Source organism: Schistocerca nitens, chromosome 3, assembly GCF_023898315.1.
Source record: "Schistocerca nitens isolate TAMUIC-IGC-003100 chromosome 3, iqSchNite1.1, whole genome shotgun sequence".
NCBI classification, from domain to species: Eukaryota; Metazoa; Arthropoda; class Insecta; order Orthoptera; family Acrididae; genus Schistocerca; species Schistocerca nitens.
Genome location: NC_064616.1, coordinates 768,114,236 through 768,137,139, shown reverse-complemented (window position 1 = coordinate 768,137,139; position 22,904 = coordinate 768,114,236). Strand labels below are relative to the sequence as shown.

General features: G+C 42.9%; 1 protein-coding gene across 1 annotated transcript in view; it reads right to left on the bottom strand.

Annotated features, from left to right (window-relative positions):
* LOC126249424 (probable nuclear hormone receptor HR3) overlaps positions 1 to 22,904 on the bottom strand; it is a 329,185-nt gene that overhangs the window by 48,671 nt on the left and 257,610 nt on the right. The window contains exons 5-7 of the mRNA XM_049951077.1: positions 21,838 to 22,006; positions 11,176 to 11,369; positions 5,736 to 5,993 (exon numbers count right to left, since the gene is read on the bottom strand). Of these exons, the coding sequence (XP_049807034.1) occupies positions 5,736 to 5,993; positions 11,176 to 11,369; positions 21,838 to 22,006 (621 nt within the window). The remainder of the gene's footprint in view (positions 1 to 5,735; positions 5,994 to 11,175; positions 11,370 to 21,837; positions 22,007 to 22,904) is intronic.

Here is a 22,904-nt window from a genome sequence, read left to right as displayed (position 1 = left end):
CTGGGTCCTACTGGACAATGATGCCAATTTTCTACTACTGCCTTCAAGAAAAGCTGTCCATAAAGAAGTTAATTCTTTTATAATTATACTTACTGAAGTTTATGCAACTTGTGTAACAAAATGTGTAATTGATGGGAGAAGAAATAGTTCATCATGAATTGGTTGAATATATGAAAAAATTTAATAGTATTACTCGTTAATATTACAAATAACATGGGCACAAGCAGAAGTAACAACTATATGCAGAGAATTCCTTTGTGACTCTTCAGTTGTTTCACATGTGATGAACACCCCTTCTACACATTCAAGCGATGCTTTTTCTGTTGTCAACACATTATACAGCATAAAAGTTTTTGCTATCCTTATAGCATGGATTTTCAGCTATACAGGATGATTCTGTAGATGATGTTACAAACTTTCAGAGATGATGGACAAGGGTCTGTGGGTCAAATTAAGATAAGAGGCCTCGGTCCAGAAATAACTCAGTCAGAAGTTAAGCGAAAATCATTCTGATACCTCTGACAGTGGAATACATGTGGGCTGCTGGTGCTACTGTAAAATGTAAACTTTCATGAGTGGAAATGTCACAATTAATAAAATGTTCCAGACTATTATGCCATGGTCCAATGGATTTCACATATACACCCTACATTTTGTCCCTATCTCTGGAGGACATATTCAAGGAGGATCATAGCTTCTTTAAGTGTCTGATTCACATCCTGGCTCACTGATGACTGCAGCAAAATTCCATTTATTTGTGCTTCTGCACAGTAGTGTGACTTCACAAGTTTCTTCCTGGTGCTGAAGAAGATATGTACCAGTCTTTCACCATGGAGTGATAGCAACAGCAGGCAATGACAGTCGACAACAGCTAATTGCACACATATATTCAAAACACATGACATCACATCACTGTGCAAAAGCATGTGTAAATGGAATTTTGTAGCAGTCATTAACAAGCCAAGGAGTGAATCAGACACTCAAAGAAGCTAAAGTCCTCCTTGAAAATGTCATCTGTGGATGGGGATGAATTGTTGGGTTTAAATGTGAAATCCATTCAACCATGGCACAACAGCACAGAACATTTTATTATTTGTGTACTGGTACTACTGTTGCCAAGATTTTAGGATAGGTAACTTTCATAGGTGGAGAGGTGGTAGTATGGGCCAAAAAATGAAAAATGTCGATAAAATATGGGCTAAAAAATGCTTATCTCAAGAGCTATGGGCAACTGTCTGTAGAAGGGATGCATTTCACAGTGGCGAAGATGAAAAACACCCATAACTCATAAGGTGTGCATTTTAAAACCTGTGTTACTAGACATTTTATTTTCTTTTTTGGTCTATACTACCACCTCTGAATGTGGCCTACCCTACAGTATTAGCAACAACAGTAAGAGTAGCCTACAACAGTGCCAGTACATGTAATTCCAATGTAACAAGATATCAGAATGATTTTTGTTTATAACCTTTGACTCGGTCATTTCCCAACTGTGGTCTCTTACATCAAATTGATACGTTTATGTTTATCCACCATCCCTGAAAGTTTGTATCATCATCATGGAATCATCCTGTATATATGAAATATGTGGCATCGGAAGTTTGCATGGGGTTATGTTTTTCTATATTGAATGAAGATATTGTGAAAGTCTCATAAACAACTAACAGATATAATCAGTGAAATGTGAAGAATATTTAATTGTCTAGTATTTGTGAACACTGATTAAATGTCTTAACATAATGGCATGCAGTGAAAGGAGAAATTGATGTTTTCCCATGTATTTTTCCTCCATGCAGTTCACATGCAACACCACAAAGCATCAAGAGTGATTCTGAAAATTAATGGCCAACAAGGTATTAACCAACTATAGCTTACACATGTTCAATGAATGATATGCCAGGTATTCATGCAGACCATAAAATAACACATTTTCCACACAGAATTCATATGCAGTGCTGCAGCTTGAGACATTTGCAGTTTTTATACAACTGCACCCAACAAAATTATGTGAACATTATCAGATCTAGAGCAAATAGTGTCATGCCATTGATGCAAACAGGCCCACATTTGTCACAGTGCTCCTCACTGAATCATCACTGTGGACAAAACTGTACATCTGTTACAGCCAGAGAGACGAGCTGGCAGCCATCCTGTGCTGTGGCCACATTGTATAGTGAGTACTGAGATTAGTGCTATGTATGATGATCTTCTATGTAGTGGTTACACATGCATTACTGTTTGTAAATGTGACCTATATAAGCTAAAATGTCACAATATGGTACTGTAAAACAACCATTCCACATAGTTTGAACTTGCATACCGATTTTTACCATTCAGTGATGACTAAGCATACTAACATTTGGTTCCATATTTCCACTTTATTTAATGAGACTGGCATAAAACTAATCTGCAGGGCCTACATGTATGCCATATCCATGTAGTCTTAATTGATACACAAGTCTACATATTCTTTCCAAGCCTGGTTTCACTTGAGTCAGTCTTTCTTGATGTTATACCTCTCACAATGATTAGTTTACATGAACTGATCTGAGTTCCTTACAAGTGAAAGCTGTTTTGTTAATAGATATTTTGGTATGGATCATGATCTTTATTTCTTTGACAGCAAGTATTTTCCATGGGTCTCTTTTTTCAGTTTGTATTAATGTAGTCTCTCATTCTGTCTGTGTTATCACATTTCTACTATTTATCTACTTATCACTTTTCACTTTGAATATTTCATGCAATTTCAATTTGCTGTCATTCCACCCTCCATTTTGTGCTACCCCACTCTCAGGTGTTGCCTACCAGTTTTGTCTATATGATTAGGAGGCTGGAGGAACTTCATGAATGGTAATCTTAGTCACATGTCACAGTTTCAGCCAGCCATTGTCTTATCTGTGTTTAATATCATTATAATTTTCATTTGCTACATTCTGTTTGTCTCTTTCAGGTTACATTACCTACATTTTCCAGCTCTCTCTCTCTCTCTCTCTCTCTCTCTCTCTCTCTCTCTCTCTCCCCCTCTCTCTCTCTCTAAAATATCATTAATTGAACAAATGTAGCTGTAAATATGCTTCTGTAATGCACATATACCTTAGTGTTGAACTTAAGTCTTCAAAATGCTTATGTCCAGAGTAAGTTAATATTATGTAGTTTCCTTGTAAGTAAACATTTGCGGTTTTCATTATGACTATTCTTTTCTCAGAATTTATCACAAATTTTGTATGCTTACATAGATATACACTGCAGGCCATTAAAATTGCTACACCAAGAAGAAATGCAGATGGTGAACGGGTATTCATTGGACAAATGTATTATACTAGAACTGACATGTGATCACATTTTCACGCAGTTTGGGTGCATAGATCCTGAGAAATCAGTACCCAGAACAACCACCTCTGGCCGTAATAACGGCCTTGATATGCCTGGGTATTGAGTCAAACAGAGCTTGGATGGCGTATACAGGTACAGCTGCACATGCAGCTTCAACACAATACCACAGTTCATCAAGAGTAGTGACTGACATATTGTGATGAGCCACTTGCTCGGCCACCATTGACCAGACGTTGTCAGTTGGTGAGAGATCTGGAGAATGTGCTGGCCAGGGCAGCAGTCGAACATTTTCTGTATCCAGAAAGGCCCGTACAGGACCTGCAATATGCAGTTGTGCATTATCCTGCTGAAATGTAGGGTTTCACAGGGATCAAATGAAGGGTAGAGCCACGAGTCGGAACACATCTGAAATGTAATGTCCACTGTACAAAGTGTCGTCAGTGTGAACAAGAGGTGACCGAGACGTGTAACCAATGGCACCCCATACCATCACACCGGATGATACGCCAGTATGGCAATGACAAATACATGCTTCCAATGCGTGTTCACAGCGATGTCGCCACACACGGATGCGACCATTATGATGCTGTAAACAGAACCTGGATTAATCCGAAAAAATGACTTTTGCCATTCGTGCACCCAGGTTCGTCGTTGAGTACACCATCGCAGGCAATCCTGTCTGTAATGCAGTTCAAGGGTAACCGCAGCCATGGTCTACGAGCTGATAGTCCATGCTGCCGCAAACTTCATCGAACTGTTCGTGCAGATGGTTGTTGTCTTGCAAACGTCCCCATCTGTTGACTCAGGGATCGAGAAGTGGCTGCACGATCCGTTACAGCCATGCGGATAAGATGTCTGTCATGTCGACTTCTAGTGATACGAGGCCGTTGGGATCCAGCACGGCGTTCCGTATTACCCTCCTGAACCCACCGATTCCATATTCTGCTCACAGTCATTGGATCTCGATCAACGCGAGCAGCAATGTCGCGACACGATAAACCGCAATCGCGATAGGCTACAATCCGACCTTTATCAATGTCGGAAACGTGATGGTACGCATTTCTCCGCCTTACATGAGGCATTGCAACAACGTTTCACCAGGCAACGCCGGTCAACTGCTGTTTGTGTATGAGCAATCGGTAGGAATCTTTCCTCATGTCAGCACGTTGTAGGTGTCGCCACCAGCGCCAACCTTGTGTGAATGCTCTGGAAAGCTAATCATTTGCATATCACATCATCATCTTCCTTCGGTTAAATTTCACGTCTGTAGCACGTCATCTTCGTGGTGTAGCAATTTAAATGGCCAGTAGTGTATTTATAGAGAATTAAGTTTTTTAAAGAAATTATGAAACTGGGCCACAGCCCAATAACATGATGTGGCAGAGTTCATAACAAGTGAATTACAATATTGTAATATCAGCTGTAAGTGAAAGGATCCCCCAGCACTTTATCTGCTCCAGTAATACAAGCAACAACAAATATACATATCATTTTACCCTCCATTGAATTCTGAGCATGGGGTCCTGGGTTCGATTCCCAGTGGGGTCGGGGATTTTCACTTGCCTCAAGATGACTGGGTGTTCGTGTTGTCCTCATCATTTCATCATCATTCATGAAAGTGGGAAGATTGGACTGAGCAAAGGTTGGGAATTTGTACAGGTGCTGATAACCGCACAGTTGAGTGCCCCACAAAACAAACAAACAAACAAACAAACAAACAACCCTTATTTTAGTTCTTAATTATTATGCTGACTGGGTGAGTTCCCGGTAACCAAGTTTTCTGAGAATTTGTTAAATCTAAATTTCCTATTAACAAAAAATTCAATTCAAGAATAGGGAGAAGAAATTGTTGATATCATGACATAGATATCTATGAATGGTGTTTGAAAAACTGGCATTTAGTCACAGCAAGACAGATTTACTACAGTCTTTAGATGTGATTATCTTCTCCATTAACATTTATTCAGTACTGAAAGGAGATCAAATGTATTACAGATACTGACCACTCGATAAATGTTCTGTTACACATCTGATTGTTTAGATCTCATATTTTGTTATGATTTCATTCTATAAAGCTAATACAACAATACTGTATGTATTAAAGTAGTGAGAAGATCAATAATTTTCTTAGACCAAAATATCTTACAGCATATAACACAGCAAAAGATAGAGAGAGAAAAGGATTTCTTAGGCACAGAGCATAATTTTTCCCCATAATACTCTTGGGATGATTAGGTGCAACAACTGTCCTTGTAGAAACAGGTGTCTACACAAACAGGCATCACTCACTCACTCACTCACTCACTCACTCACTCACTCACTCACTCATCTTCTTGGCACAGTGATGATATCTGCAAAATAAAATGAAGCAGCCTGCGTTAGTGGCATGCAGTGAGCCTTACTGGGGTGGACGGTTGTGGGCTCCTGGTGCACATGGTGCTCGTGGGCACCGCCGCCAGGTGACGAGGAGGAGGAGGCTGTCAGGAACGTTGTGCTATCTACAAAGCCCGCCACCAAGTTTTCGACAGAGGCAGCTGCAACAGGTGCAGCCTCTTGCTTGACCGCCACCAAACCCCCGCCGCTGCCCACCCGCAGCGCTGCATGGGGCGTGCCGGCTCCACCGGCGCCAGCCCCGGACCCTATCGGCGTCTTCCCTCCTGCTGCATGACCATTTCAAACTATTTTGACTGCCATTGCATAAGTCATATGAACAGGGCTTCATTTCAACATTACTGTAACCAAATGTTTTTTCCACTCTTCCTGTCTCTGAATAAAGTCTCACTGGTCTTTAATTTTATTATTATGTTTAAATTTTCTTCATATGAAGAAGTAACTGTAACCATCACATTGTTGTGAAGAACCACACTAGCTGTTGAGCAATCACGCTGTGAGCTGAGATATTAACTGAATCAATACCACAAAAATGATATAGAAAATACTGCACAGTACCACAGCAGAGACAAATCCTTTTAGTGCCATCTGAGTCTTATGGGCAACTTAATTTCCTGTAGTATTACTTACCTCTCCAATTTACATACACCATGCCCTTCCTTAATTTCCCTGATAATTTTTCTTGTTTCTATTCATATCCAGCCTCTTACATTTACATTTCACAGGCTATCATATGTTTTATGGTATTAAACAGATGATATGTAGAGAAAAATGACTGCTTGTTTCTGTATGTATATACTCCAGTTTCCATTATTTTTGCATGTTGGTAATTGTGCATATGGTAGGGAGTGAAGGATGTGATACTTCTTGAATCCTCTATGAAGAAGTATTATTGAAATTTAAAATCAGCACATTATGTAGCACATGAGATCTTTCTTCTTAAATCTTCAATTTGATTTTGTTCTGCATCTCTTAAGTGCATTCACTCTAGCTAGTTAAAAGTGTGTCAAATTTCTTTAGCTATTCATCCTTGATATGGTTTCAACATTGATGATTGATTCTAACAAATGAATTTTAAAAGTGTATTCTATTCTACTACGTTCATAGATAAGTTGCCTTTTTAAGAATTAATCTAGTGATAACAACTTTATATTTATCAGCTCAATTATAGCATACATTAGAGTATTTCATCTCATATTACTTCAGTCAGTCATGCCAAGGTATTCAAATGAAGTTAATGACTTCTGATTCATCCTAAATGCTATAATGTAACAATGTAAAAATTTTTGTTACAGTTTTGAGTATTGCATTGTTTTGTATTTTTACATTTTTGGAGTCAATTGTCAGCTGTCAGTCACTGCAACAAGCAGTAAATTTCATCAGCTGTTCCAAACTGTCGTAACAGTTCTCACAAAAGACTCTTTCTACACATAGCAGTACCATCTATTAACAGTCTTAGAGTCATGTTGACATCATCGTTTTCAGTTGTGTATATGTGCTGCTAATGGGAATAGCACTATATTACTTCTATAATGCATGCTGATGTTACATTCACTTTTGTTGATGCGTTTCCAGCTAAGATTGCAGTATTTGTTCTACTTGACAAGAAGTTTTCACTGCAGTTGCACGAAACATGGGGTATCTTCACACATATGCAACTTCAATGAAATTCTGACTAATCTAACCTGGTACCTTAAACTGGATTGCGAATATTCAAAAAAAACAAAACCAACATTGGGCATGCACCAAGGAAATGTAATAAATCTCCAATATTCTCAGTATACATAGATTATATATCAGATAGGGTCAGCAGCAGCACTAGAATCAGAATTAAAAAAGATAAATGTTTGCTGACAATGAAGTTGTCTACAGGAAAGTATTGGTATAGGATAATCAAAAATAAAAGCAGAAAGACTTTGACAGAATTTCCACTTTTAATGAATACCAGCTGCATTGAGATGTGGATAAATACAAGGTAATTCCTATAATAAGGAGGAAGAACTTTATAGTATCTGGTTATAAGATTAGTGACAAATGTCTGGAGAATGTCACTTCATCAAAATATATAGAGAAGCAATGCAAAATGGGATGAGAACATACAACTAGTAGTAGGGAAGACGTAAGTAAACTTAAATTTGTTGGAAAGGTTCTGGGAAAATGCAGTACAGCCATAAAGGAAATAATATGCAAAATACTACTGCAACCAGTTTTAGAATATTGCTGTAAGGTTTGGAGTCTTTAACAAGTAGACATAACAGCAGACTCTGAACAAATTCAGAGCTTCACTGATAGGATTGCGACAGCTGATATAAAATTATGACAGAAATTTTTGGGAATCTGTGGAAAAAAAGCTGACTTTGTTCTTAAAAAACTGAGTTGGGTAAAATTAAAGAACCAGTATTTGAATAATACTGTGGAGCAATTCTGCTGCCACAATAAAATTTCTCACATAGGGGCCATGAAAATAAGATGAAAGGCATATAAATATTGATTTTCCCTTTGCTTAGTATGCAAGTTGAATGTGACGGTGGCTTGTTAGTCATAAATGTGGAGGTAAGAACCCAGTTTCAAATGCACCAAATACTTCTAAAATTCAATTAGAACAACAATCACATATGCACCATTATGTTAATTCTTCTGGATCCTGTCAAAAGTGATGTCAATCTGGGTTTCATTCAGTTATTACTTTTTAATTTCTATCAAAAGCATGTTAACAGCCAATACTATTAACCTCTGGAAATCTAAAGCAAAGTGATTGGAACAATACAGACTCACCTATGGATGCAAATCATGTAGAAGTTTCTTTCTATCTTTGGTTAATTGCAATTGTATTTTTAAGACCGATTTCTTTGTAAATGTACACCCCCATAGCTGAGCACTCAATGGGGCTGACAACCATGAGGGTAACCTGTGTTTGATATCTGGTACTGCCAGAGATTTATCCTCAGTAGGGGGATGGGAAGAGGGTGCACTCAGCCTCACCAGGCCAACTGAGGAACTGCCCAACTGATTAGTAGTGGTTACAAGGTCAAGAAATCCAACAGTGACCAGGAGGGTGCTGACCACATGCCTCTTCCTAACACATATGATGATGCCATTGGCAGAGGATTGTAGTAGTTGTTATATTTTCAACATAAGATAGTGAAATCTAATGGAGTATTCCAGTGACAGTTGCGCTTCATTAAAAGTACTTGTGCAAGTAGTCTGGCTTATATAACCTAGTTGACCTCAAATCCTATTGGTGTAGCAATTAACTTTTGCTCCATTACATTCACATGTAGCAACCTCTTTCCCGCTGATGATGACAGTGCCACATCACAGGAAGGGATCTGTAAGACACTGAAGGTATTGAAAGCTATCATAACCACTCAACTACCACCAATAAATCATAAGGGTTAGTCAAATCTGGATCCGAAGTACACATATCTTGCTTGCTACTGTCCCACATGTCATCAATAGAATTGAGACTAGTGATGTAGGGGCCAATTAAGCAACATCACATCTGAGCAGTGTTCCTCGAACCAGTCTAACATAATACGGGAGTGTTTCGCTGGAGATATGAGTTGCTATAAGTGAACAAAAGGACCAAGGTAATTGCACAACAGGTTCCTGTATTATTCTTATGACACACTTATCAGGAGTTCCATTTACCTCATGTAAACTTATACTATACTACATGGGAGTGTTGCTGAATGTTACCCTTCTGGCTAGCAGAATCCACCACTTCATGTGGTTTCTGAAGTCCTCTTACCCAATCAGCATTGTTTACCAACATATATTGATCCTTACTAGTCCAGGTGACAGTTTCCATGCTTCAAGCATCTAATGGCAGCATTCTTGCACCAATGTTAATCTTTGTTCCAAATAACATGTGACGAGTGAAGGTACTACATACATGGGTTGTGGCTTTGAAGCCCATAACAAAGAGACTGTGCTGGATGGTTTGGCTCCTTGTTGGTTATTGTTTTCCAGCACTGAATTAGTGAGAGATTGTGTGCACTATGACCTACCTATCTCTTGATAGAGGTATTATAGTTGACACTGAACCCTGTCTTTAACACATTGTTGCCCACAGCAGATCGTTCTGGGTGTGGCAGCTTTCCCTGAATCAAGGTAACTATAAACATCATTGGCATATGAAAGGTCCGGTACATGCTCTGGAAATGGCCAAGTTGTGGTGTCACCGCTAGACACCACACTTGCTAGGTGGTAACTTAAATCGGCCGCGGTCCTGTAGTACATGTCGGACCCGCGTGTCGCCACTGTGTATTCGCAAACGTAGCGCCACCACAGGGCAGGTCACAAGACACGGACATGACCTCGCCCCAGTTGTACGGACGACATAGCTTGCGACTAGACCTACCAAGTATTCCTCTCATTTGCCGAGAGACAGATTAAATAGCCTTCAGCTAGTCCATCGCTACTACCTAGCAAGGCGCCATGTGTATCACTGCTAATTGCTTACTACTATGCAAGAGATGTATTTCAACAAGAACAAGACTACATTAAAGTTAAGTATATTAAAATCTCTCTTCTTTTCTTTATAGTTTTCATCCAGTCTCCTGTTTCAGAATTTACGCCCGTGTGCGTTAGTTTCGCGTGCACCTAGCCACTCATTGTGTCGAGACCTTAGGGAATCGACACAACACAAGTATTCTGGTGCCACACCTTTTTCTGACCCTGCAGTCAGATGTCATTCCAATAACCATGACATTCAAAATAATTTCATTTTCAGTGGTGACATGTAACTCTTATTCAGTTTTCCATGAGTGTAAATTACATGACAAAAGATAGGATGGATTTTTAAAGAAGTAATAAGAGGAGAAGATTTAACAGCTCTTAAAAAATAGGTACCTTCAATTTCAGGCGAATTTTGCCATCACTATTGAAACTACTTTAAACCTCAATTGTCTATGCCTTTCATTAAATGGATGGTATTTGTATTACCTGTTGTTATTGTTTATTTGGCACACTTCTATCAGGCAAAGATTTACGTAAAATCTGAACTCTTCTGTGAGATTTACGTTATTGTGAGTAAATAAAACATTTGGTAATACATAAACTACCACTAATACAAAAATAAAGCCCTGAGAACATCACAGAGACAGACAGTAAATAAACTGATCAATAGGAAGAAATTAGGCAGTTCAAAACTGAAGATGCATCACAAATTACCATTATAAAATCAAACAAAATCTTTGATTCATGCTGTTAATGTGTTAGATCTCTGAAGAAGCATTACATAAATTCTGAATATAATTAATTTGCTATTTTCAGTTTTAAAACTTACAAGTAACATCATTAACAAATGTAGTTCAGCGAAAAACCAACTTATTTTCTAGAATTATTGTTATGAGCCATGTCATCCACGATTTCAATTTAAAATACAAATTTTAATCCATTGTCTTAAAAGTCTTTGGTAAGAGATGAACTGGAATAGAAAATACTCACCTGTGCTAACACTAGCCACAATCCCACTATCAGTTGCTAGCTCAAGACTTTGTGTGCCTGGGCGAGGATCATATGCGGTCGTGCTGTCAACATAGTCTGCACTAATATCATATGTCATTGCCTGTACTGGTGCTGGCGTATAAGTGTAGCTTGCTGCAGGTGTGTAGCTGCTCAGATCATTGTTATATGAATAACTGGAAAAGAAATTTTTGACATAAGCAATATATTCTGTAGTAAAACTGTTTGTTAAAAAAGGAAGGTACATCTGCTGACTGATTTAATGACACAAATTTTCCTATCAGTTAAGTAGATATAATTGCTCTTTTCCTCAATGGATCATTTTTTCATCCTATTGACAAAACAAAATCTCCCAGTAAAATATATATAAAGTACACTCTCTCAATCAATAAGGACAGCATTCATTAACACCTCTGCCTTTCTTGTCAGTATCTTGAGTCTTATGGAGTGCACACCCTGTTATGACATTGCAGAAGGGTAGTTGGTCAAAACTTGCAGGGTGCATCAAAGCTACAAAATGTATTCATAGTTCTCCTAAATTTACAAAGTAGATTTCCATAAGATGATCCAAAGAGGTCAGTTGTGAAATTACCTATGATTATCACCTATAATTCTTACAGCATAGCACTTTTATTCAGTTTCTAAGTCAATCTTTATATGATAATGATTTCCATGGATCTGAAATGAGCATATAATTGGGTTGTAAAGTGTGCCAAGTATTTACCATGATTATCATACAAGAATGGTTATCAAGTATAGCCTCAGATACAATTTAACTAGACTTAAATTTTAATGTTAAAATATGCAAAATATTTGTACATTTAAAAAATCCTCTAAGGAACAGAAAATTATTCAGAAATATTCTATTTAAGCTACTATCTAAACTTTAAGAAGTCAGAAACAACATATTTTATAAGTGCTGGAGGAGCATTGTACAGTTTTACAGTCTTATACAACCTGCTGTTGGTCATCTGTTCAAATTTTGAAAATAGATTTAATAGTAAACACTGATGAGCCAAAACATTATGACTATCTGCTTCATAGCTCGTTTGTCCATCTTTGGAATGAAATACAACACTAATTCTGTGTATCAGGGATCTGACAGTTTGTTGGTGTGTTTGTGGAGGTATGTGACATTAGTTGTCTATGCACATGTCATGTAATTCATGTAAATAATGGGCCACTGATTTGTAAACACGGTGATGGTGCCTGGTAGCAACACAGATGGGTTCCATAGGATTTACATCAGGTGAGTTTGGTCGCAGTGACATCAATGTGAAATCACTATAATGCTCCCTCAACCACTATAGCATGGTTCTGGCTCTGAGACAAAGACAATCATACTGATGAAAAATGATATTACCAGTGGGGAAGACATCAAGCATGAAGGGATGTAGGTGGTTCAAAGCACTTAGTGTCTCTTTGATTACAACCACAGATACAAGTGCAGGAGAATGTATCCCATAGTATAATACTGTTCCCACCAGCCTGAATCCCTAGCACACTGCATGTTTTAAGCCACCATTCACCTTGATGACAGCTTTTGTGGAGACTATCATTGACCTAGTGTAGCAAAAAATGTGATTCACCCGATGAGCCAACATATTTCCATTGATCAATGGTTGAATCCCAATGGTCCTGTGCCCACTGCAATCATAATTGATTATGTCATTAGATCAACATATGAACACATAGGGGTGATTTGCTACAGAGCTCCACATTCAACAATGTACGATGAATGGTGTGGTCCAAAACACTTGTGCATGCACCAGCATTGTGCTCGTTCAGCAGAGATGCCACAGGTCTCCATCTATCCTACTTCACAGAGCAGATGAGCTTCTGAACCCCATGATCTATGAAGAGTTGTGGACTTCCAACCATTCAGAGCCTAGTGGTAGTATCACTGTTCTTCTACCTCTCTCTGCAGATGCACACAACAGTAGCACATGAACATTTGACCACCTTCGCCATTTTCAAGATTCTCATTCACAGGCTCTGTGTAATAATAATATACCCTTTGTCAGAGTCACTCACCTCAACAGATTAACCCATTTATAGCCCATATCCTCTCTAGGGTGATCTGTCTACATCTGCTCCGCTTACATACATTTGTTACTGCATCATGTGCCTACAATGCCACCAGGCGGCATCCAGCATCATGCTAGGCAGTGGTCATAATGTTTTGGCTTATCATTGTATTTGCAGAAAAATATTTCTACTCCTTGGAGAAAAAAAATTAGCAAAAAGTATGCAACAACAGGTTTTATAGGATCTGGAAGGGCACTGGAAATATTTATGATATACTCTTGTACTATTTCCTGTTCTAGAAGCAATGAAATTACATTTTTCTACGTAAATTAAGTTTCAAGAACACAGTATATGTTATGTATCTTCACTTGATTATTTTTATTGTCAAAATACACAACAGCTATACTGTATTGTGTTACCAAGATGATATTTTTGAATAGATCAAATAAGTTTCACAATAGTGTTCATTCATATACATGAAAACATCCACAATTACTTTTTAATTGATCTCTGATAGTATGTCAGAAGTGAACAATTCTTTTATGTAGTCATCATTCTAGATACAAATAATTTTACATGAATATCATTATGAATGAGAAAATATGGGAACGCAGAATGAGGTGAGAGATGTAGTTATGGCATACTACTTCCGTATGTTACACACAACTATTAATTGGTTGGTTTAAGGATTAAAGGGACCAAACTGCAGAGGTCATCGGTCCCTTTTTCCAAAATACTAAAAATACCCACAGAGAATAAAAAATGTTCAACAGAATAGGAGACAGACGACACAGAACAAAAGAAACGTAGACAAGGACCAGACAAAACGAGTGGTGACGGTGGTTGGCCGACCATAGGAACAAAAAAAAAGGAAAAGCCAACCACCGAAAACACATTAAAAACTTAGTTTAAAACCGTAGGCCAAAGGCCAGAATCAACACAAAACAATAAAATAAAACAGAAACACTCAGATTAAAGAATAAAAACCCCCTGTCCTAATAAAACGTAAAACTAAGGCAGCTATAACAGGGTCATCAGACAAAAGGGCAGGGAGCGTATCAGGCAGCGCAAATGTCTGCCTGACCACAGCTAAAAGGGGGCAGGCCAACAAAATGTGGGCCACTGTCAAAGCCACCCCGCAGCGACATAGAGGAGGGTCCTCCCGGCGCAGTAAATAACTGTGTGTCAGCCGGGAGTGGCCAATGCGGGGCCGACAAAGGATGACTGAGTCCCTGCGGTTGGCTCGCATGGATGACCGCCACACAGTCGTCATCTCCTTAATGGCACGGAGTTTATTGGGTGTGATCCGATCGCGCCATTCAGCGTCCCAAAGCGCAAAAACTTTTCGGCGGAAGACTGCCCGCAAATCAGTCTCTGGGAGGCCAACATCCAGAGATGATTTACTCGTGGCCTCTTTCGCCAGGCGGTCAGCATGTTCATTGCCCGGGATACCAACATGACCGGGGGTCCACACAAAGACCACAGAGTGGCCGCAACGGGCAAGAGTATGCAGGGACTCTTGGATAGCTATAACCAGACGAGAACGAGGGAAACACTGGTCGAGAGCTCGTAAACCGCTCAGGGAATCGCTAAGGATAACGAAGGACTCACCTGAGCAGGAGCGGATATACTCTAGGGCACGAAAGATGGCGACCAGCTCAGCAGTGTAAACACTGCAGCCATCCTGCAAGGAACGTTGTTCGGAATGGTCCCATAGAGTGAACGCATACCCGACACGACCAGCAACCATCGAACCGTCAGTGTAAACAATGCCAGAGCCCTGATACGTGGCCAGGATGGAATAAAAGCGGCGGCGGAAGGCCTCTGGAGGGACTGAGTCCTTCGGGCCCTGTGCCAAGTCGAGCTGAAGGCAAGGGCAAGGAACACACCATGGGGGTGTATGCAAAGTGGCCCGGAAAGGGGGTGGAACAGTGGAAACCTGAAGCCCAGAGAGAAGCTCTTTGACGCGGACCGCGATTGTACAACCAGACCGGGGCCGACGTTCTGGCAGACGGACGACCGATCGCGGGAACAGGAGACGATAGTTTGGATGCCCGGGCAAGCTTAGAACATGGGCAGCATAAGCGGCCAGCAAACGTTGGCGTCGTAACCGCAGTGGAGGGACACCTGCCTCCACTAGTACGCTGTCCACAGGGCTGGTGCGAAAAGCACCAGTGGCAAGGCGTATCCTGCTGTGGATAATTGGGTCCAGCACCCGTAACGCAGATGGGGATGCTGAGCCATAAGCCAGGCTCCCATAATCCAGACAGGACTGGATTAACGCCTGGTAGAGCCGCAACAGGGTAGATCGGTCGGCGCCCCAGCGGGTGTGGCTCAAGCATCTCAGAGCGTTTAGATGCTGCCAACACGTCTGTTTAAGCTGCCGGATATGAGGCAGCCAAGTCAACTGGGCATCGAAAACCACCCCCAAAAACCTGTGGGTCTCCACCACAGCAAGAAGTTCGTTGTCAAGAGAAAGCCGCAGCTCAGGATGGACCGTTCGGTGCCGGCAGAAATGCATAACGCGGGTCTTGGCAGCCGAAAACTGAAAACCATGCGCTACAGCTCAAGACTGCACCTTGCGGATTGTGCCCTGTAGCTGACGTTCAGCAGCTGCAATGCCAATAGAGCTGTGGTAAAGGCAGCAGTCGTCAGCATACAGGGAAGCGGAGACAGAATTTCCCACGGCCGCAGCGAGCCCGTTAATGGCTATTAAAAACAGGCAGACACTTAAAACAGAACCCTGTGGCACGCCGTTCTCCTGGACGTGGGAGGAACTATATGAGGCTGCAACTTGCACGCGGAAGGTACGATACGACAGGAAATTGCGGATAAAGATCGGCAGAGGGCCCCGAAGACCCCATCCATGAAGCGTAGAAAGGATGTGATGACGCCATGTCGTATCGTACGTCTTCCGCATGTCGAAAAAGACAGCGACCAGGTGCTGACGGAGGGCAAAGGCAGTATGGATGGCCGACTCCAGGCTCACCAGCTTGTCAGCGGCGGAGCGGCCTTTACGGAACCCACCCTGAGACGGAGCCAGAAGGCCCCAAGACTCCAGTACCCAATGCAAGCGCCGGCTCACCATCCGTTCGAGAAGCTTGCAAAGAACGTTGGTGAGGCTAATGGGGCGGTAGCTGTCCACCTCCAAAGGGCTCTTGCCCGGTTTCAAAACGGGGATGACAATGCTCTCCCGCCATTGCGACGGAAACTCACCCTCGACCCAGAGACGGTTGTACAGGTCGAGGAGGCGTCGCTTGCAGTCCACTGAAAGGTGTTTCAGCATCTGACAGTGGATGCTATCTGGTCCGGGAGCGGTATCAGGGCAAGCGGCAAGGGCACTGTGAAATTCCCACTCACTGAATGGAGCGTTGTAGGATTCAGAAGTGTGGGTGCGAAAAGAAAGGCTCCAACGTTCCATCCGCTCTTTAATGGAGCGGAAGGCCTGGGGGTAATTCGCAGAAGCGGAACTCCTAGCAAAATGCTCTGCTAAGTGGTCTGCAATGACGTCGGAGTCAGTACAAACTGCTCCATTCAGTGAGAGCGCAGGGACGCTGACAGGTGGCCGATAGCCGTAGATGCGTCGAATCTTGGCCCAGACCTGCGATGGAGCGACATGGAGGCCAATGGTGGACACGTACCGCTCCCAGCACTCCTGCTTGCTTTGGCGGATAAGTCGGCGGGCCCGCGCACGCAGCCGTTTGAAGGTGATCAGGTGTTCAATGCAGGGATGTCGCTTGTGACGCTGTAGCGCCCACTGGCGATCTGTAATCGCTGCAGCGATCTCAGGCGACCACCAAGGCACAGTCCGCCGCCGAGGGGACCCAGAGGAGTGGGGAATGGCAGATTCGGCGGCAGTAATGATGCCGGTGGTGACCGATTGAACCACCGCATCAATGTCATCATTAGAGAGAGGCTCAAGAGCGGCAGTGGAGGAGAACAAGTCCCAGTCAGCCTTATTCATAGCCCATCTGCTAGGGCGCCCAGAAGAGTGACGCTGTGGTAGTGACAGAAAGATCGGAAAGTGGTCACTACCACACAGGTCGTCATGCACACTCCATTGGACAGACGGTAAGAGGCTAGGGCTACAGATTGAAAGGTCAATGGCGGAGTATGTGCCATGCGCCACACTGAAGTGTGTGAAGGCACCATCATTTAAAATCGAGAGATCGAGCTGCGACAATAAATGCTCAACGATGGCGCCTCGACCTGTTGCCACTGACCCACCCCACAGAGGGTTATGGGCGTTGAAGTCGCCCAATAGCAAGAAAGGTGGCGGCAATTGGGCTATCAGCGCAGCCAGGACATGCTGCGAGACATCACCATCCGGTGGAAGGTAAAGACTGCAGACGGTAACAGCCTGTGGCATCCACACCCGAACAGCGACAGCCTCTAAAGGTGTTTGGAGAGGGACAGACTCGCTGTGCAGAGTGTGAAGGAGATAGAGGCAGACGCCACCAGACACCCTTTCATATGCTGCCCGGTTCTTATAATAACCCCGATAGCCACGGAGGGCGGGGGTTCGCATTGCTGGAAACCAAGTTTCCTGAAGAGCAATGCAGAAGAAAGGGTGAAGGCTGATAAGTTGTTGGAGCTCAGCTAGATGGTGGAAAAAAACCGCCGCAGTTCCACTGGAGGATGATATTGTCCATGGCTGAGAAAGGCGTGAAAGGACTGGGAAGGCAATTTACGCCGCTTGTTCACTCACTGCCACCGATTTAGTACCCGTGCGAGTGGCATCCATGGCGTCTGAGGGACTGGCGAGATCAAGGTCCTCAGCGGACGCTAGAATCTCGACCTCATCCTCAGATGCAGAGCCCGAAGGGTGCAGTGGGGTTGGTGCCACCGCAAGTTCTTTGGCCTTAGAGGTCTTTCTCTTGGACTTCTCTCGCTGAACCTTGGGTTTCACCGGCTGGGAAGGCTTCACTGATTCAGTCTCCGGGACGGAGGAGGATCGGGAAGCCCTATGCCCGGCCGCTGGTGAGGACTTATGCCACTGTCGGCCGTCATCCTTCCCGCTGGTGGAACCCTGGGAAGGGAGGGTCCCAAGGGAACTCTTACGGGCGAGAGTAGCCGAAGAAGTTAGACGCTTCTCCGGCTGAGAAGCGGGGACGGACGTCCCCGACGGGTGGGAAGATGTTGCTCCTGAGGTAGGTGGTGCAGGACCAACCGGTGGGGTAGAGCCCCCCACGGGCAAGGGGGCAGGAGGAGTCGTACTGCTTATCGAGCTGGCTGGAAATCTCGAAACTGATGGGGCTAGCACAGTCGTCGTAGCAGCTGCGTAAGAAGATGTCATTCTCACAGGATGGAGTCTCTCATATTTCCTTTTGGCCTCAGTATAGGTCAGCCGGTCCAGGGTATTATATTCCATGATTTTGCGCTCTTTCTGAAAGCCTTTGCAGTCAGGCGAGCAAGGGGAATGATGCTCTCCGCAGTTGACACAGATGGGAGGTGGGGCACATGGAGTATTGGGGTGTGATGTGCGTCCGCAATCTCGACATGTGAGGCTGGAAGTGCAGCGGGAAGACATATGCCCGAACTTCCAGCACTTAAAGCACCGCATCGGGGGAGGGATATAGGACTTGACGTCACAACGGTAGACCATCACCTTGACCTTCTCCGGTAATGTATCACCCTCGAAGGGCAAGATGAAGGCACCGGTAGCAACCTGATTGTCCTTCGGACCCCGATGAACGCGCCGGACGAAATGAACACCTCTACGCTCTAAGTTGGCGCGCAGCTCGTCATCAGACTGCAAAAGTAGGTCCCTATGGAAAATTACTCCCTGGACCATATTTAAACTCTTATGTGGTGGAATGGTAACGGGAACATCCCCCAACTTGTCACAAGCAAGTAACCTGCGTGACTGGGCGGAGGATGCCGTTTGTATCAGTACTGACCCAGAGCGCATTTTGGACAAGCCCTCCACCTCCCCAAACTTGTCCTCTAAATGCTCGACGAAGAACTGAGGCTTTGTGGATAGAAAAGACTCCCCATCAGCTCTCGTGCAAACTAAGAATCGGGGCGAATAACTATTACCTCCATCCTGAGATTTACGCTCCTCCCATGGCGTGGCCAGAGAAGGGAACGTTTTCGGATCGTACTTTTGAGCATTAAATTGAGCCCGAAAACGCTTAGAGACTGCTGGCGGCTGGCCGCCAGCGAGAGATGATGTACCACGCTTCATTGCGGGTCATCCGCCCTGATGCCACCTACTCCGACCAAGGGCCCTCCCCACGGGCGCCACCCAGCCGCAGCAATAGCCACCTGGCAGGATGTCCATTGCCGGGAGTCCTGAAGCCCCAGGGGGATGGGCATCTACTCCTTGGCATAAGTGGGGAGTTAACGGCGCAGGCATCAGTAGAGCGATCCCTGTGTTGTCAGGGGGCTACAACCAAGAGGGTACATGGCGGCCCCACCACAACGGACTGGCTACCGTGCTGGATGTTAGGTGACATGTGGTCCATGGTCGCCGTCAGTGCAGAAAGTGGCCCTGCACATTGCTTGGCAGAAAGGGCACGCAGAAGCGTATCCATGCCCAAGAGATGTAGAGCGGGCAGGACTGCAACGCAACGACGAATAAGCTGGCGAAAGTTCTCAACGCAAGATGGACACAATGCACCAAGTAAGGCGCCCTTCCCCAATCAGCTCGCTCTTCGGAAAAAATTTTGAAATACGGAGGTCAAACCCGACAGGGGACCATCACGTAAGGCCGAAACGTTTGAGACTCCTTTTAGTTGCCTCTTACGACAGGCAGGAATACCGCGGGCCTATTCTAACCCCCGAACCCGCAGGGGGGAAAAACTATTAATTATGATTTCTATTATTAACAGCATATGTAAGATAGTTTGAGACCCACTCTCAGGTTATTTGTGTACATTACCTCAACTGGATCTTTCAGAACTGAAAGACTGCCAAGGAAGGCAAGGTGTAAGTGCCTGCTTAGGTTACTAATGTTTTAATGTTATCTATAGTTACTGTCATGAGTCAGTGTCATTACAGCACACATAATTAATGGGAAAATAGTTCTAAATGCAATAATGGAAGGGAAATTGTAATGGTATGGACTGGAGGTCATTAAAGCAGATAGGGTTGATAGAAGAGTTAGAGAAGATCCAACGGAGAGCAGCGTGCTTCGTTACAGGATCATTTAGTAATCGCGAAAGCATTACGGAGATGATAGATAAACTCCAGTGGAAGACTCTGCAGGAGAGACGCTCAGTAGCTCGGTACGGGCTTTTGTTAAAGTTTCGAGCACATACCTTCACCGAAGAGTCAAGCAGTATATTGCTCCCTCCTACATATATCTTGCGAAGAGACCATGAGGATAAAATCAGGGAGATTAGAGCCCACACAGATGCATACCGACAATCCTTCTTTCCACAAACAATATGAGACTGGAATAGAAGGGAGAACCGATAGAGGTACTCAGGGTACCCTCCGCCACACACCGTCAGGTGGCTTGCGGAGTATGGATGTAGATGTAGATGTAGATGTAGAAAGCAGATTGTCACTTCTAATAAGTAATCAACTCTCATAAATATAAGATTGAGATTAAAAAAGACCTAAATAATACAGAGACAACAGAAAGAGTTCTTTGAGAATAGCATTAAGAAACTTCACACTCGAGGTGCTATTGACCTCTTATAGATCAAGCAAATGCAAAAGAAAGATTTCTGTTCTGCAGACAGCACAAAATATGGACTATTGACAACAAAATTGTCCAACAAGTCTACGTTTAAAATGTCTCCTGCTATAGGGGATGTTTACACATGCAAAATATGATAGGAAATTTATAATCCAGCTCTGTTCTCCCAATTGTAAAGCACGTAGAGGGATCTGCAATGATTTGTATGGTCATCTTGTAGACTATGGTGTGTCCTACAGTCCATACTAGTGAACACTTTTTTTTTTGGGGGGGGGGGGGGGGGGGGGCTGGACTACTGCAAGATGCCTGTCCAGTGTTTATTATAAACATTTTGAAAATTGCGTGAATGTATAAAATGCAAGTTCAATTTATGACAAAATATATCAACTTCTTTGTGAGAAAGCCACAAGAGAGGATAACACACAGGTTTATTACAATTATCACTTTGTGCGCTCTCCCTTCATTGCCTTCTTCAGCATCTTGTTGTGAAGTTGGCTATGAAGCACAATAAAAGCCTCCAATAAACTTACTCTGGGACCTGTCATGGCTTTCCAATTGGCCTGAAAAGTGGGGAAACAATTCTTGGCCAGTGATCTTCCCTCATTATCTCTCCAATAGCTCAGATTCTGCATACTAGAAATGCTATAAAATCCCATCAATTACCAGACAGAGTTTATACACATCAATTCCCAGGAAGATTAACATTGTTTTAGACACAAAAGGTGGCTCCAGATCTCATTAGATGGATAATCATGTTAGTAAACCAAATTGATGTACAACTGTACAACATGATGAGGCCACTAGTCAGGAAGCCTTTTTTTCTTCTTTTTTTTTAAAAAAAATAAAATGAAAAAGAGTTTCTTGGAAAAGCATGGCTGGAGTAATAATCGACAAAGAGCTACCAAAGAAAGTGATCACTGCAGCAACAGTAAGAAAGGGAGAGTGGAGAACAAAGTGGCTTGCCTCACCTGCCATTGTAGGCAGACTGCAGCTGGTCGGAAGAGGAAGGCGTCTGCTGGTCAAAGACAGAGCTGTCTGGCGCCGTCTCCGTCTGCGCACGCAGCTGCGCGCGGTGGAAGCGCACCTCATCCTCCACCTTCTCGCGCTGCTTCTTCGACATGCGCCCAAATTTCACCGCTGTGAACACACCACAACACATGTGTCAAATTTTCCTGCTTATTGTACTGCATGCTGAACCAAACAGGAAATGAGACTACAATTCATCTTGTATTGGACTGCATCGGGGGAGGGATGGAGGGGAGGGGGGGTGTTTAAGGAAGCAAACTACTGGTTCCTCTGTCCCTCCAGTATGGGAATGTCAAATCAGTAACATCCTTCTGAAAGGAAAGAGATGGACACTTAAAATAAACATCATTATGATAGCCTGGGATATAAAAAGTGGAAGGGAAGGATAAAGTCAGGTCATGGAAGTACACAGGCCAAAGACAAGTGAAGGCCCTCCAGGGTATTTCAAAAAGCAAAGAGCAAACCTTTCGCATGTACCAGGCAGGCACCTTATCATTGTAAAAGAAAGGTGACACAGTTAAGTCAAACAGTCTCCTGTTGAGACTGGTATTATAATAAATGGAACGCAAATTGAGTTGGTCTGAGATAAGGCCAAAAAAAATAATAATAATAATAAATAAATAAATAAATAAATAAAATAAAAAATATGGATGAACGTAATGCACGCTACTCATAATTACTAATCCAGAGCCTTCATCTCAGTGTCACTTCATGGTCACCCTGTTGTGTCAACCATTTGTTTTTAACCAGTATCAGTGCAAGCAAATAGGAAACTGAGGTACACAAAATGTGGAGAGAGAGGGGGGGGGGGGGGGGGGAAACACATTGCCACTATGGGCCTGATGTCATCTGATAGTGTGTGTAGTGAAACATTATGAAATAGTGTGATAAGTGTGTATATAGTGTATGTATCGTGTGTGGTGCTTGGTAGTGAGAAACGAACAAATAGTGCAGCTCTAGGTTGTTACATTATTGAATAATTTCTTTGAAAAACAGTATCGTGTACTAG